The 17,635-nt window shown below is 39.7% G+C and overlaps 1 protein-coding gene across 2 annotated transcripts; it reads right to left on the minus strand.

Annotated features, from left to right (window-relative positions):
• Positions 1-1,659: 1,659 nt before the first annotated feature.
• bves (blood vessel epicardial substance) lies at positions 1,660-17,401 on the minus strand. Of its 2 annotated transcripts, none has more exons than XM_034196558.1 (8): positions 17,309-17,401; positions 15,764-16,005; positions 13,826-13,950; positions 8,818-9,005; positions 8,550-8,658; positions 7,663-7,830; positions 7,330-7,468; positions 1,660-3,754 (listed from the first exon to the last, which is right to left on the minus strand). In XM_034196558.1, the coding sequence occupies exons 2-8, from the start codon at positions 15,987-15,989 to the stop codon at positions 3,621-3,623; spliced, it is 1,089 nt and encodes a 362-aa protein (XP_034052449.1). In that variant the 5' UTR covers positions 15,990-16,005; positions 17,309-17,401; the 3' UTR covers positions 1,660-3,620. The 2 variants fall into 2 exon arrangements, with proteins under 2 accessions (XP_034052449.1, XP_034052448.1); XM_034196557.1 differs by lacking the exon at positions 17,309-17,401 and adding an exon at positions 16,124-16,143 and having other exon boundaries at positions 3,474-3,754.
• Positions 17,402-17,635: the final 234 nt, after the last annotated feature.

Consider the following 17,635-nt stretch of genomic DNA (forward strand, 5'->3'; position numbering starts at 1 on the left):
GTCGACACATAAAGCAGTGGCAACTATGCCACCATTTCAGCTGACTTTTTCTCAGAAATACTGTCACATAACATCCATATATTTCAGTGCTAGGTTGATGCTTAGCTAAGCTAACTATGGGTAAGCAGTGGCGGACTGGCCATCGGGACGTTGCGGCACTTGCGGTACCGAGGTGGGCCGGTCGCATAAGTCACTAGCACCAATTGACAATTTACTAGCGGTATTTACTAGCAGTATTTACTAGCTTTATTTACTAGCTTTATTTACTAGCAGTATTTACTAGCAGTATTTACTAGCGGTATTTACTAGCGGTACCGAGGTGGGCCGGCGGTACCGAAGTGGGCTGGTCGAGAGTCCCGGGCTGATTTTTAGTCCCAGTCCGCCCCTGACTGTAAGGCAGCTTCTAGCTTCATGTCAAACAGTAAGTCAACATTTCCCAGAGAGCTTTCTTTGAAATCACCAGGTAACGCTAAAAAACATTACATTCAGATTGTATGACAAAGTGTTTATTTAATATATCTGGCTAGCTACTTGCTAACGGTTTAGCTTACCCCCGCGATTCAAAGTAACGTCAACGTCGCTGTAATTTATGCTTTGCTTACATGTTCGCATAACTTGTAAGTTTACTGACATTTGACCTTGTTGACCTTGTTCATCTGGCTCAAGTGGTGGCTCTGGGGTCGTTGTGTGAACCACCACTTGAGAATTGTCGTATTTTTTAAGAAAAAAAGCACGGTTAATGTATTATATTATTAACTCAATAATATAATACATGACTTTGAGAGTAGGCAATCTAGGCATATTAACAAAATTAATTAAACATACTTATCACGGCGACGGTGTACTGAGATTATTATTTATTTTTTGCTAGGGGGCCCTTAGTGGCTGCGGGGCCCTAAGCGGCCGCTTATGTGGCTTAATGGGTCGGGCCGGCTCTTGTGCTAAGTGTGTTATCAAAAAACAAGTGAATTAATAAAGTAGAAATAGTAGTAGCGTAATAGTATATTCAAGAAGTGTTTTAATTGAACTAATTAGTCTTATATGATTTATACAAATTGTAAAGACAATCAAATTTCAGCACATACCAAAAAATAAAAAACATATCTGATGATTGTTAGTAGTGTAATTACTACTGCTAAAACAACTTTATCATTCAGTTGTCATCTTATTCAATGTATACATAGAAAATATATTTGTATACATTTGACTGCTAGAGCTTAACAATGGGCAGTTATATCATTGTATATAACCTTCAATTACTTTAAAAGTCTGTCATACTTTCTCACTTGTTACTAACTGCTACTGATACATCTAATCAAAAATATGTAAGTCATATACATCATTCATAAGGGATCAGTCTGTCTTCCAGATTTTGACAAATAATTATTTAAAAAGTATGTGGAACTAAATAGAGGGCATTGTTTCTCAACCATTAGACCACATTTTTTCTAAAATAACTGTTTTAAATGCTGAATAAAAGATAAATTACCTATTATATAAAATGGGTGCCTTCACACTGGGTCAGCAGCTCACTGACTTCACTGTACTGAGCTGTGCATAGATACAGTAGCACAGTGTGGCCACAGGGGGGCATCCCATGTCTAGAAATACTAGAACATTAGTGACTGACAACTCCGTTTCAAATCACTTTCACAAATCTGAAAAGCAAAGTACATTTATTTTTACAAAAGTTACAATAATAACATAATCCAAAACTTTAATATATAGCAAACAGTGTCAGGACATGTCACTCTAAATGTATATTTAACACCCACAGTGCACTCCCATGATACCCCTCACTAACAAAGATTCTGTTGTGAAAGTTGTGAAAAGTACAAATGTGTGTTTATATTTAGGAAATGTTTGTGTCTGTAATATGAAAAATATAACCATGGATTTGCATCAATGCTTATGACTTACAGAAACAATGAAAGTATGTATCTCTCTGGAAATAAAAAAAAAGCTATCAAAACACACTTTACACTGCTATTGCTGAACATCGTTAACACGAGCAGCAGACAGACAGTTAGCATTTAGCAGGTGAATATAAAGCAGCCAGATATTTTTCCATGGAGTTGGTGGAGAACAAACCAGAGCTAAACATACATTAGAGGCCACTACAGTGGACAGCTATTCAAAAGGTGTTTTCTTGTATATGCATGGGTTTTGATGGCATAGTTGCACATTAGCCATTACATAGGACCCTATTGCATCATCCCATACACTGCCACTCAGTGGAAAGTCAGTATAAGTGCATGATACATGTCTCTAAACCAAGATGGACGACAGAAAGCCAGATGGACCAAATCACTCGTCGATATCTTGCCAATCCTTTTATGGAAAGCGCCCCCTGCAGGTATAACAATGTTGGTGACATCAAGTAACAACTAAGGAATCATATAATTCATAAATTATCAAAGTATTGATTTTATGTTTGCAGGAAATTATAATTAATCACCTGTCCACTAAAGTGGACGTCATGCATCACTGGCTATATTTCAACTACAATTCATACTGTTACTGCTACTGTTGTTCTTGCAAATACTTCATCTGCAATATCTTTTTGGGCCGTAAATCAATATACTTAAGTTATTATAATGTCATTTTAGGTTTGCACATCTTTATTTATCATTTTTTCAAAATTTGCATCTCTTCAGTTCAAAATGTAAACACATACTGTCCACCTGAGTGGACATATACATCTTTCTTTGAAAAAGTTTGATTAAAAAAAACTAAAGTTCAAATCTTGTTTTTCATGCCCCAAGAGCAATACAAACACTTGGTAAAAAAGTCCTGACTGAGGTTTTCATAATTCATGCATGAAAGGGTTAACATACAAACATCTCTTCATGGTGGTAATGTTGCTTTGTGCCGCTGGATGGGCAATTGATGGAAAACATATTCATCGTATCAACTTTGTGAAGCTGCATTCACATGGTACGAGATTTGCTCTTTGCGAACTCCGAAGTTTGGCGCAAGGCCTTGCCGTAAAAACAATTAGTTAAGTTTTGTATCTATGGTTACCTCGCCTGCTGACTTGCAGTGAGTCATCTGATTGGTTGCTTGAACGAAGGTCACTGGTAAAGGAGGTCTAAGTTGAAATAATGTGAACTTTGAACGCAGCGCTTTGCGACCATTTCGAGCGATGTGACGCCGAGGTGGTTCTTCGTAGTCGGCAGCAATGCTTTCTCCATAGAAACACAACTTTTTACTGCGTATCATGTGAATGCAGCTTAATAAGATGACAATATGTGAACTCTGCGTTTTACAACCTGTTCACAGAAGTCAATTATTGTAGATTCAAAGAAATAAAAATGAAAAATCTGATTTCTCTACGAATAATTGTTTTTGAATTGACATAATCATTTTGATCATCTCTTTTTATATGATTTTTTTTTAAATAACTTTGACCAAGATATTTGATTGGGTATAATAAACATGTCTGTGGTAAATGATCAGGAACATATCTTTGACCTTTCTCACTGACATGTGCTGCCAGATATCCTTTGACCCAGGTTAGTGGGCAGGGCTGGTAATGTGGGCCATGCCTGTGTAAGGACCAGGCCCTGGTTGTTATAAACAGACCTACACGACACAATATGACAAGCCCCCCCATGCAGCTACACCTCCTCAGTGGTGGAGGTGCTGGGCATCCGCTGAGACTCGGAGGGGGCAGACTCCTCAAAGACGTCGTCCTCCATGCATTCTTCTATGGGCTTCATCTTTTTGGAGGCCTTGGTGTCAGGAGATTTTTCTAAAAAGGAAAAAATATATATCAACTCAATCAATGATAAATATGCAACAACCTTTTTTAAATATTGTGAACAAATCCATTTGAAATCAGACGACATTTTTATTCAACAGCTGAAACGTATTTATTTTGGATAAGCTTTTAATTAACGACATCTTCCTTTAACCCTTTTATTATTTATTATTGTATATTTTTTTAAATATATTTATTTAATATTTGTTAATATTTTATTGTAATTCTTCATTGTGTCATATAATAATAATAAACAAGCTTTATTTATATAGCACTTTTCATACAGCACGTGCAGCTCAAAGTGCTTTACAAAATGACACATCACAAGTTAAAGATAAACAACAAGAAATTCCCCTCAGATCAGATGTTAAGACCTTTGCAGATAAATGCAGCAAAATATAACATTTTAACAGGTTAAGAGACAAAAGGAGGTAAAAGGTATGATAATACAAATAAAATACAATAAAATAAATAATGATTTCTCTCGGAAAGATTAGACACAAGACAACCGAATAGATGCAAAAATATAAAACAACAGATACAACAGGTACAACAGAAATACAAATAAAAAGATAATAGTAATAAAAACGTCACAATTCTAATAAAGGTTAAACGATTAAAATATTTCAAAACAAACGTAAAAAGACATTTAGCTATTAAAACTGTTCAATAAATAATATAAGATACAACCCTTTAAGACCTATACAAATAAATAAAACAATATAATGGAGGCGTGTGGCGCAGTGGATAGAGCGTTGGTGTTGGGATCAGGGGGTCACAGGTTCAAACCCCACTGCAGTCAGCATGTCGTTGTGTCCCTGGGCAAGACACTTCACCCCAAATTGCTCCTGTGGGGATTGTCCACAGTATTGAGTAAGTCGCTTTGGATAAAAGCCTCTAACAAGTAACATGTATGTATATAAAAGTAGGTAAATAATAAAGACAAAAATACCATTTAAAGTGGGGGGTTGCTAATAAAAAGCTAATCGAAAAAGATTGGTCTTTAGCTGGCGTTTAAAAATGTCCAGTGATCTGGCCTCTCTGATATGTCTTGGTAGTGTGTTCCATGAGTGGGTTATCTGTTGTACATTTTTAGATTGTCCATCCATCCATCCATCTTCTCCCGCTTATCCGTGGTCGGGTCGCGGGGGTAGCAGTTCCAGCAGAGAGCCCCAAACGTTCCTTTCCCTGGCGACATCAACCAGCTCTGACTGGGGGATCCCAAGGTGCTCCCAGGCCAGCGAAGAGATATAATCCCTCCACCTGGTCCTAGGTCTACCCCTTGGTCTCTTCCCAGCTGGACGTGTCTGGAACATCTCCCTAGGGAGGCGCCCAGGTGGCATCCTAATTAGGTGCCCGAACCACCTCAACTGGCTCCTTTCGACGCGAAGGAGGAGCGGCTCAACTCCGAGTCCCTCCCTGATGACCGAACTTCTCACCTTATCCCTAAGGGAGACACCAGCCACCCTGCGGAGAAAACCCATCTCGGCCGCTTGTATCTTTTTAGATTGTTCTCTTACTTATTCTACCTGCATTTCTTGAAAACGTATATATATCCTCTGCATATGCTGAATGTGTGCAAAATAGTTTTAACGATTGACCTGAATTACATTTCTTGTTTTCTCTCTACAGTATATTGTGGTGTATGCCATATTGCTAGGCACTTTGAGCTTAGTTTAAATAATGTTGTTGTTATCTATTTAAAAAAATGAAGCACTAAACGGAAGCTATATTAGTACCATAGGCACATTCTTTGCTAAGCTTTTTGCTACATACAAGTAGCTCACTGTCTATTTTCAAATGTATTATCAAATGTGAGTACACACACGCACGCACGCACGCACGCACGCACGCACGCACGCACAAAAAACTGTTTGTAGAATGAGGAAGTGGACATCTTGAGATAAAAGCTGTCAAGAGATTATGCCAAGATGAAGTAGCTTGCAATTCAGTAAATATCTCATACATTCACGTCTATTCCCACTGGCAGCACATAGACTGGCGTCATTTAAGTGGGCTACTTCAGCACTGCAGCATTGCTCTTCCATTAAGGTTTGGGTAATCGAAAGGGACAGCATGAAAAATAAAGCAGCAGGAGTGTAGATATGCTGATCTCTAAAACATCTTCCTGATACATTTCCATATGTTTCCATATGCACCATACTGATTGTGCTGCAGCCTTTCTGTGATACATCTGTAATCTTCAACCCAATATGAAGTTATCAGGTGTAGCTCATCAGACTTGCCAGAGCCCAGGTCCCCTTTGAAATATATGCTTGATAAAATATCCTTCCCTTAATATCAGAGGCGGACAATATGTGTGATATGTCATCTTATGCTACACTCCCAGGTGTATATCTGCCCCTTAAACACACAATGATCCACTCTTTACTGACTGAACCGATAAGCATAACATATATAGTATTTGCATATGGGTACCTGGTTCTTGGCATTTTGGATTTGCTTCTAACATGTAACTTTTGTTGTTGATTTTTTATCTTCACGTTCATCTGTATATTTGTCTTACTCTCTAATGCTGGTTTATTTTTATTTCTATTTTGAGATGTTTCTATTTTAGAATTGTTTATTTCTACTCTTTTATTTATGCCTTGTTTTGTTTTATGCTGCTGATACGAAAACATTTCCCCAAATTGGGATTAATAAAATACATTTTATTTTAACTGAGATTTGGTTCCTAATGCTAAAGCAGAGTTTGCTACAAGGTGTGGTTACTTTGTACGATACGATATGATCAGACAAATATTAATTGTGATTGACAGATCAATACCACATCTTTGGTTGTACTAAAATACATTAACATTGGTGGGGTTTTTTATCCATTAAGAGCATTTTGTTTAAATTATGTGTTTTGATGGCCAGAATTATCAGCCCAATTAATATCATAGCTAGCTAGCATGATATATTTGGAAGCACCTAGCTAACCAAGGTACAACACACGTTAGCTGGTAAATTCTCCAGCTCCCCCTCTCGTCCAAGTACGGTCACCTCTGGTTCCTAAAACTAGATGCCTGGGCCGAAAGGCTGAAATCAAGGCTTCAGAATGGCCCAAAAACCAATGGGTGATGTCATTGTGACAACATACACCTCTTTCATACAGCCTATGGTTAACAGGAAGTCCGCCAAACTTTGAAGACATTTTCTGTTTTCAGGCCAAACTGTTGTACAACTACCTTGTCAGTCTGTAACGTCAGTTGGGCCCAAAAATACTTTCCCCATTGACCTATTAGGAATGAGACATCTGTAAATCATCATACTATTTTTATGAAGGCGAGTCAACTACAGAGTACAATCACTTGAAAAGCCACAATATATATATCATTGAGGCATAAAAGTTGTAAAACACTCTAAAACTGAATGCAGTTATTTTCCTTATCCATTCATTTGATTTGGACGGAGAATGGAGGCAGGACCCAGTTCTCTTTATACATCCATGTTTTCAAAAGGGAAATCAATCAATGGAATTATTTACTGTAAACTGGTGTGCTGTAACAGAGTATTGGGTAACGGTAAGACAATAAAACATGTTGTATGATAATGTGACTTACGTGATGATCCCGCAGAACCTCTTTGAAGAATCTGGTTCAGAACATCTTCAGTGTCGCTGGTGCTCGCCATACTGTTCCTCATCTGCATCATAGACAGCTGAGAGCATAGGCTTGGCTGACGGTCTATCTTCTTCAACGCCTGGGATCCACCACCATCATCATCATCATCATCAACATCATCAACACCACCGTCATCACAATCATCATCACCATCACCATCATCATCATCATCATCATCATCATCAACACCACCGTCATCACAATCATCATCATTATCAATAAAAAGTGTGCATAGTATGTACAAAAAAAGGTTTTCTTTAGAAGTGGACCCACCTTGTCACTGAGTGTGGGGTCGTTCAGAGAGTACAGTTTGTTGGTGATGTCTTTGCCAATGAGGTACCTGAACACCTCATTGAGGAAGGTGTCTGACTCCAGGAAGAAGGTGAGCCTCTCTCGAGACCAACACAGGTACTTACAGTTCTCCTCTGCCATGATGGTCACCTGTTCATCAGACACAGAAACATCTGAAACTAGAATTGGATGAGCTCTCCAATCAGTAGAGAAACTTCTGATCTATTGTTCTTTTTACCACTGCAATCATTAACCTGTTGAGCCCTGAGCCTGTTTTTCAGGCCTTAGGCTCGAAAATGACATTCCCAGAACAAATGACTATATCTTCACTTCTAAAAGGGGTACATTCATCATCTTTTTTCTCAAAGCAAGGTTACACCTGTGAGTTGGATATAGAAGTGTCAGAATCAATATAGCATTTTTTTATTTGAAAGGAAATTCAGATTGAACAGAGTAAAAAAATGTAAATTATAGTTTCTTATAAAAGAAACCATTACTTATAGTGAAAACCACCCTTGAATGATGGGATAGTAGACTACAAGCTTTAGGAATCCAAACTATGCCATAAATATGAGGATGGATTATCAGTAATCATTTCAAAGTGACACAGACACATTGGATTAACCTATGGATTAACCTTCAGCAGCGTTTTTATCGTTGTAATGCCATTGAAGACCACTTTTGATCAGAACAACAGCAAAGGTGAGACAATGTCCCGTTTTTGCTCCGTAAAGCTAAGGGGGTATGACACATTAATAGGTGTTTAATTTTAAGAAGCCCTGAGACACAGTTTCATGAAAGAAAACCCTGCAGCCCCCACAGGTTAAGGTGTAGATTGTTTTCCTTCGTCCAAAAGATGTTATTCATACCTGAAACTTCTCTCCTCTGTGCATCTCAGTGGACCTGAACTCTGGAGAGTCAATGAATGCATTTGTATAGATGTTGTGCAGGAAGTGGCTCCTGTATGATACCTTCATCCTGTCACGCAGAAACAATAGTCAAATTTACAAAAAAGATATTCCATGCACATTTTATTCCAGAGAAAACGTTCACTTTGAATCCATTTTGTGGAATTAGGGTTAGGGTTGGTGTTACTGTGAAATCTCGTAGACATAGAGGAAAACAAACTTGACATACTTTCCCTTGAGGAGAATGCTGAGGCGTTCGTCCACAGAGGTCTTGTCCTCTGCAGCGTAGGCCTGGCCCTTCTTCAGAGTCTGGATGGTGCAGAACTGTCCTGTGAGCCTCTGGAACAGAGCCTCCTTCACATGCAGCGGCTCAAACATCCGCTTGTAGACCGACCGAAGCTCCCTGTCGATCTTGATCTGCCAGAGCAAAGACACAGCCTTTACGCATCTTTCTTTTGAGAAGTTAACATAAAAAGCAAACTTCAATAAATGTTGAGGAGGTGTCTACCTCAGCGACTGGTGGCAGTATAATGAAGAGTCAAGTACAACTACCAATATCTGAGGCTAATATATTTGGGCTATGTTGTATCCAGCAGATATCCAGGCCAACACTTTGTCTTCTGTCACTTGCTAATTGTTGCTGATTAGCACCTTGACATGTAAGAATTGACTTGGAGATGGGAGATGACTACATCTACAATTGTTTCACAAGCAGTAGTTGACAAGTTCATTTTAGCAAATAAAAAGTCAGTGGTCTACCATGCTGTGTGGACCAGGTCCTTCCTACATTCAGGACAGGGTGGTTAAATCATACACTCCAGCTAAGAGTGGGACCCAAGATACCCCTCAACCAAAATACACATGTTCGTTATCTTGGCTCCAAAAGGATTGGATGTCTACACATCTTTTATCACAGAATAAAAACCCTGCTGTTAAAACTACACCTTGGCCAAAAATATGTAGTATGTTACGGTTGCTGTTTCTGTCTGCTCATTAATCTGCCTGTGAGTGTTTTCAGCCAGTGGTGTAGTGGGTGTTGGACGCGGGGGTACGCCGTACCCCCACTTATTTGGAGCATGATCTTTTTTTTAATAGTCTAATAAATATAAAATCATTGCCAGTCTTATCAGTTGTAAGTGTGTATTTGTTGTAATAATGACAAAAACATAATACATTTCACAGTAATTATAATAAAAAATAAAAACGATTTCCTTAAAAAATGATGATTCGTCACATCACGCTCGTGACCCCGCAGCGAGCTGGCCGTGGGTGTGTCACGGCCAGCTTGCCGGTTTTGCGGCAGCTCTTTCCCTCAAGAACGCTAATGAAAAAGCTCTATAATGACAGGCAAACATTTTTTACTTGACTTATTTTCTAAAAAGAATATAATTCACAAGAAGAAAGAGGCTAGCAGCACCGAAGCTACAAGTGAAGCTGCTACTAGCACTACATCATCAGAAGAGCCGCCTAAAGACGTGGATAATGCTAGCTAACGTGCACGTTAGCTGAGCTAGCAACGTTCCCCTGGCTAGCTCAAGCTCACCTTTCCCAGAGGTATGGACGGAGGAGATGTGGCGGAGGAAACAAGAGGCTACCCGTGGATAGACTGCAAAGCTGGGAAACTGGGCTGCAACGTTTATTCATCCATTTCGGATGTATCAGTCTTCAAAACGCAAGATGTGTGTGTGTGTGTGTGTGTGTATGTGTGTGTGTGTGTGTGTGTGTGTGTGTGTGTGTGTGTGTGTGTGTGTGTGTGTGTGTGTGTGTGTGTGTGTGTGTGTGTGTGTGTGTGTGTGTGTGTGTGTGTGTGTGTGTGTGTGTGTGAAGCAGCGCTGTCTGCTTATTTGCAATGTAGGCTAGGCCTAATCAGAATAATTTCAAGTCCAGATTCAATGTTGTTTGCATAAGTAGGCTATATTTTTGGTTTCGTTTATTTAATAAGTTAATTTCAGGACAACTTTGGGAATTTTGTTTGTTTGTTATGAGTTTTAAATAGATTTTGAAAGTGGAGATAGAGAGAGAAGCAGCGCTGTCTGCTTAGTTGCAATACTGTAGCTTATGCAATTTAGGCCTATAAATTGTTTATGTAACTTTATGTAGGTGTGTCCATGGTTTTGAGTCTGTCTGTGTTGAGCGCAGCGACGTCTGCTTTTTGCAGTACAGTAACTAAAGTAGGACTAAGCATACCGGTAGTTTCTGTGGACCTGTCTGCCCGTTTTGTGAGTGCACTGCGCGCGTGCGCACTTGTGTGGCATTGTTTGGGATGACCTGATTTAAAATAGCGTCCCCCCAGTAAAAAAATGGCGCACACCTGCTGGGAGGAGTACAAAGGCCGCGGACTATCACCACTCTGGAGGCTCTGTGATGTGGGACAGACGCCTCTAGCCTCTTGGTGCATTTACTTGTTTGGTTGACATTTAGTGCTTTTGTGTTATGTGTTAAAGTTGTACTGTTTAGCAGTGTGTTAAACCCAGTGCTTCTGTGTGTGATAAGAGATTACCGTGTACATGTGTAAATAGGTTCCAGGGTAGCTTAACGGTTAGCACCTGTCGATCAGCAGCAGCTGTGGTTTTTGCACAGCCTTTTCAGTTATATGTACCACGTTTAACGTGAGGTTTTTGTTTTCCCGTTTATTTAATTATGACTCTATATAATCTGTCAAACTCCCTTTTGGAGTCCTCCTTTGTTTGTTCATTAGTTAAGTCGGCGCCCTTTGGCCATTTTGTTTGTTTCAGGCTGCTTGCCTGCCATTTTGTTTCACCCTTTTACAATAAAGCCATTTATAATTATTACCAATTCCAATCTGGTGTATGTTGCTTTCCTCTTCCCCTAGTCGGGACGTAACATAGTTGCAGGATTGTTGCCTCTTTAAGTTTGCTTCTTCATGATTGATTGCACCTATTGTAAGACGCTTTGGATAAAAGCAGCAGCTCAATAAAAGGTGTTGTAATGTAAAAAAGTACTGTTCTGCTCTCACTGGAGGCTCTTTACTTACTCTAATCCAGTGGTTCTCAAACTTTTTCTGTCAGGCCCCCCCTTTGGAGAAAAAAAAAAGTCGGGCCCCCCCCCAACACAAATAGTCAGGCTCAGTGGCGGCGCCAGAGATTTATTTTGGGGGTGCTGTGGGGTAGCTTGACGTTTCATAAAGGGTGCTCAAACATTTAGGGTTTCCCATTAATGTACCGGGCGCTACAGTGGAATGTTCTACTGCAACACTCCCCACACACACAATGTACCCGCGACTGTTACAATGAAGGCTTGATAATCAGCTCACGGCATATAGGTGTAAGCAGAGGTAAAGTGATATTTTTATAGGTGGTGTGTGGACCTCACATAGGGGGGTCCGGGGGCAAGCTCCCCCGGGAAGATTTTTAAATATTGAAGTTAAAAGCATCAATCTGGTGCACTTTGAGAGCAACATGAAGAGATCTATGGATACATCTCTCAACACCCATATGAAACATAACTGTAAACAGATTTACTTTTTCTTTATGGATATTTTACAAATCACCCTTTTAAACTTTATTCTTTTTTTAATGTCATATAGTATTTCATACCTGTTTTTAATTTTTTCTCTTATTTTTTATAACTATAATGATCATATAAACATGTGCCTCGGAAATAATTGTTTACATTAATGGTGACCAAAACGTTTGAGACCCACTGACAGGGCCGCCCCTCCCTACAGGCCAATCACGCAGGCTGCATGGAGCCCCGCCTTGCGCGGGGGGCCCCACCCAGAGGGCCTCAGCTGCTGTGCGCAGTTCTCCGCTCAGTTCTCCGCGCACCCCCCGCGAGAGTAAGAGTGAGAGGTGAGACAAGGGGAGCACGTTTGTAACCCGACACCGTTGCAATGAATCGACATCTGACCAATCACGACTTTGATACGGCCACTAGTGCAGGTGAAGAGATGTCGGTGAAAAGACAGTTTCAGTCCGGCGCAAGCTAGAGGGAAAAAAACAAAACATGAAGAAACTAGAGCATCACTCGAAGGTGGGTTATTGTATGAGTCAAATGTACAACTTGCGAATGTTGTATAAGTCAAATTGCCAATTGCCATATTAAAACATCAGCTGCAATTCAGGACATGAAGAAGGCAGTCTCTGCAGAGTATATACTGTAGGCTAATGGAGATGCAGTTATTTCCAGCATTATTTATTTAACATTCATTCAAGTATGTTATGCCTTTTATCTGCTAATGTACAGGAGGAAGAGTGATCAACTGTCTGTCTAGTTGGTTAAAGTTTACAGCTTAAAAAACATTGAGCCTTTTTTCCCCTTTTATTCATTTTTATGTCAATTTGCACATTTCATGGTGATGCTCAGCCTCTCCCCTTAACTCCTAACAGTCATCATCATCTCAACCACAACACAGAGAAATACTGATAGAAATGTGTGTGTAGTTGTTGATACATTGCTGACAGAGGGAACTAGAATACAGATTTAAGAAATATCAGTTTTTGAGCATGTCATAAGCATGTTTTGTCTTGACTATATTACAACTATATTATAATAAAATAATATAGTAGGCCTATTTACATTATTGAATTGATTATGATTATTATTATTATGATTATTATTAGTAGAAGTAGTTTATTTGCATTAATTATATATTTTTTCACTCCTGTCGGTTGGGGGGGGGGGGCCTCATCTCACAATGTCGCTTGGGGCCCCAAGTTGGCCAGGGGCGGCCCTGCCCACTGAGATAACGCTGAGAGAGTCCTTTAGTTCACTGAGTCTCTCAGTCTGACAGGAGAGGACTCTCCTCCACTTTGTTGTTGAAACAACTCCTTATATCCGTTGGTGTAGCTCGCTAGCACCAGAAGCTAACAACAACGATCTCTGGTGCACTCTCTCTCTCGCGCACACGCACACAAAATGGCTCGTTCCACACACACACAGAGCCGAGCTTTAATAAAACACAGAGACCCAGACATAATAGTACTGTATCATATTATCTTCGAATCAATAATTTTTCAAAATATTTTTATTTTAATTTTTTTTTAAATAACCCTTTTTCCTCCTGGTATCCCCCCCTGTCATGCCTCTGCGCCCCCCACTTACTTTGAGAACCACTGCTCTAACCCCTCGGTGGCAGCGACACATTTGTTCTGCATGTCATTACCATAAAGCAGGACCAAATACAGGACGATATGCTGCTTCCTGCCTGAGCCAGTATTTTCATTCGGTGAAACGGCCTGAATGTAAGGCCACGTGAATGATGATGCAGAACTCACCGGCCTGCGCTTGTACAGCAGGAAGAACAGATGCATGAAGTTGACGAGCAGAAACACCACGTTCCACACCATCACATCCAGGTTGCAGCGGTACAGGGTGGCCCACATGATGAAGAGAGCGCATCCTGCCGGGTCAGAGACACAGAGCACACCGGGTTTAGGGGAGGATACATTTTGACAATGAATGAACTACTTCTCAAATCAAAGTTCAATATTTGAGTCTTGTTTAGTATCCATTCACTAAGAAACATCATGTGTAGTTACTGTATTGGTCATTTCTAGAAGTGAATTTACAATGATCACCAAAACAAATAAAGAACCAATACAGGATTTAGCACAGACATGCAAAGACAAAGAGTAAAAGAAAGAAATATAACGAAGCATTACACAAAAATAATACAAATAAAAAAGGCAACTTATTTCCATAGCAACCCAAATGCTGTTTTTAGACCACAGAATTGTGAATGATTAGATAGACATCTACAAGTCTGGATTTAAGTTTTGAAGCTCACGCTATAGACCTTTATGTTAGAAACAGTAAGAGAAACATGTCAATATGAGTGTGACTTGAAGAGGCCCAATTATTTTAATTTCCAGGTTCATATTTGTATTTTGTGTCTCTACTGTGACAAGTCTCCATGCTTTCATGTTTAATGTCTTTAAAACCAGAGCCCAGTCTGCTGTGATTGGTTAGCTGGCCGGCTCTGTTGTGATTGGTTAACCGCTTAGAGATGTGTCGCCCCTTAGCTTACAATGAAATAGAAATGCAAGTGTTACATAATGATGTCACTGTTACGGAAGTAAACAAACGTACACACTATAGAAAAGGGAAAACCCCAAAATCATAATAGGGCCCCTTCAAGCAAAACGTTTGTAAATTGATTAGAAAAGTTAAGAATATGTGTAAATGAACACAATACAGAGTATATTTGAAATGTCAATATATGCAAATATTATATTACTGTATGATTTTGTTGGCTCCAGAGTACAAATTAAACACACACTAAAAATAGATCATTTGGCTCAAACTGTTACAATTCATTTATTTATTTCCCCTTACATGATGAACTACTGTTGCTCTGTACGTTTACTTTTCCTCTTTCTGTTTCTCTGTGAAAGCCTCTGAGACTAGCTTGTGCCAAAAGGCAGAATAAATAAATGAACTGTAAAAAAGTCCCATATTTACAGCTGCTTCCTGTCTCCTCTCTCCTTCCAAGCAGAAGATAAACATGTTGGAAGTGCTTTTTCCATCCGCCATTCTCTCCATCTGTCGCTGCACAGAGCCTGCCTCAGCTCTGCTCAACAGATCCCTCTCTGAGCAGGACAACTTTAGAACAATCCTCCAAAGCTTAGCTCAACTGATCTTTCAAGATTCAAAGGCTTTATTGTCATAGGCACAGTAGCTACGGTGTTGTTATGCATTGGAAATCTTAAGTCCCAGGTTCAATACAAATAGTGAAAGACTATGTTGCAAGAACAATATGCAAGTAATGCAGATTAATTCAACTTTATACATCCAAGTATACATCCTTGTACACAAAGCTATCTGCATGGCTTTACACCTGTCCTACCAATACTACACATATTATATTTTATATATAAAGGTATATCTATATTTAATCTATAATTCGTGTAAATATTGCTATATGTTCCTGTTAGAATATTTTTTTTCCGGTTATTTTCTTACAATTTACCTTCTTTAACTCTGTTTATGTGTATGTGTAAACCTGCTTGGTAATAAACCTGTTTCTGATTATGACATGTCAAAAAAAATACAATAAGCTAAAAGTTGCAGTGTGATTGTAAATGGCTTGTTGTGGTCATGATTGACCAATATGTGGGTCACTTGTAACTAGAATACATGTATTGTTAGCCAATGTTCCCTGCTTCAGTGTTATCAGCACAGGAATGGCCTGAGCGGGGGGTCGGGGGACAGACCTGTCATGAGCAGGAGGCGCAGCAGGATCATGTGCAGGCTCATGGTGCTGGGGAGGGCCAGAGCCAGCAGCAGGGCCAGGCTCCCCAGGTGGAAGAGGAGGTGGTGCGCCTGGTCCCATTCTGTGCAGGAGGTGCTATTCAGCTCCGCAGCCGGGACCCCTGGAGAGGCGGAGGGGAAGGAGGGCAGCGTGGTGAAGAGCGGAGGCAGCGCCGGGGTGGAAGACATCCTGCGGTGGGGTCACCTTGAAAAGTAGGGCGAGGTTGGAGAGAATGTGGGTAGAGGAGGATGAATACAGGTCTGAAAAAACCTGCTTCTACTTGGTATGTTCCACATGTAACGCTCATTACAGATATTATCACCTTATAAAGTTGTTATGTTAAACATGTTAGCAAACTGTTTCCTTTGGTATGCCTCCTGCAGCTTTCAGTAACTCCACCTGAAGAATGTGTAGTTTTAAATATCCTTTCAGTCGTAGTTCAATCGTCACAAAAACATAATTTGCTTACTTTTGCAGCATTCATGCAGCAGAAGGTACATGAAACATCCGATCATACCAATGTGGGGGGGGGACTTACTAATTATTCCTCCTTGTTGACCCACTAGCCTTAAAGTCACACCATCATAATTGCCTTTTTGTGTTAGATATTTCTGGATCTTTTGATACAAACCAGATCAAAACAAACAGTGTAGGCTTACGGCTTAACAGAGTTAATTGTATATGTTGTATATTTTTTACAACTGTCTGAAGATATCGCATCGAATCATATCGAAGCTTTTTACTTAACATAAACATATATACATACATATAAATACATATTTTCTTTAACTATCACATACTTGGTAAAAAATTGTTCATGTACCCAGAAGTGTGCACTTACTTAACATAATTTACTTTACTTGAGTACTTCCATTTTCATGTACTTCTACCTGACTACATTTCAGATTGAAGTGTACTTTACTGCATTGCATTTATTTCATACTTGTTACCTTTTACATAAATACATGTGTTCATGATATATGTAGTACCAGCAATGTACTCATCATTTGCTCCATATTGACAAATTACAACATTCTACAACTCTTATAGTTCTAATGATAAAAACAGAATAATATAATATTCCATAATAATACAACAAATTTATAAGATGCATTCTGCACAATGAGTACTTTCACTTTTGATACTTGACTTTCACATTGTAATGGAGTATTTTAAGACTGTGTTAGTACTTTTACTTAAGTAGATGATCTGAGTACTTTTTCCATCACTGCATGTCCCAGTGTTCCTTCAGATACTTCAATAAACTGCATTTAATGATGAATTGAAGGAGATCACATATTTCCATTTTGTTTGTTATTTCTCTACGTGGACGACATACCATTCTCCACTATGCATGTAAGAGTATCAGCTGCTGTGTTCCTGTCTGATGTGACGGGGCTCTCATGTTATAAATAGCAGTGGGAAAAACACCCAGCCTCTCAGGAATATCTCACAGCTTCTACTTTCTGACGGTTCTTCAAAGTACAGAGAGGAAAGCGTTACTCACCGATCAGCAGCAGAGCAGGAGGAAGATCTCTGGGAGACTGAAGCAGTGAGGGGTCTGTAGGCTGGACCCTCTGAGGGGGGGGGGGGGACAGACAGGAGGGGGCGGGTGTCAACATTCCACGCAGCTGAAAGGGAGAGACTAAAATGGTCAGGAAGGCGACAGCAGAGCACGTTCAGGGGCTGAGAGCTCCAGCAGGGGGGGACAGAGCACACTGACCCCAGATCTGTCACTGGGACGGAGATGTCAAAAGGCTTTTATTTAAAGGTCCCCTATTTTACTCTTTTTCAACAATGTATTATATGTCTCATACTGTATATATTAAAAACA

This window comes from Gymnodraco acuticeps, unplaced genomic scaffold (genome assembly GCF_902827175.1).
Source record: "Gymnodraco acuticeps unplaced genomic scaffold, fGymAcu1.1, whole genome shotgun sequence".
Classification (NCBI taxonomy): domain Eukaryota; kingdom Metazoa; phylum Chordata; class Actinopteri; order Perciformes; family Bathydraconidae; genus Gymnodraco; species Gymnodraco acuticeps.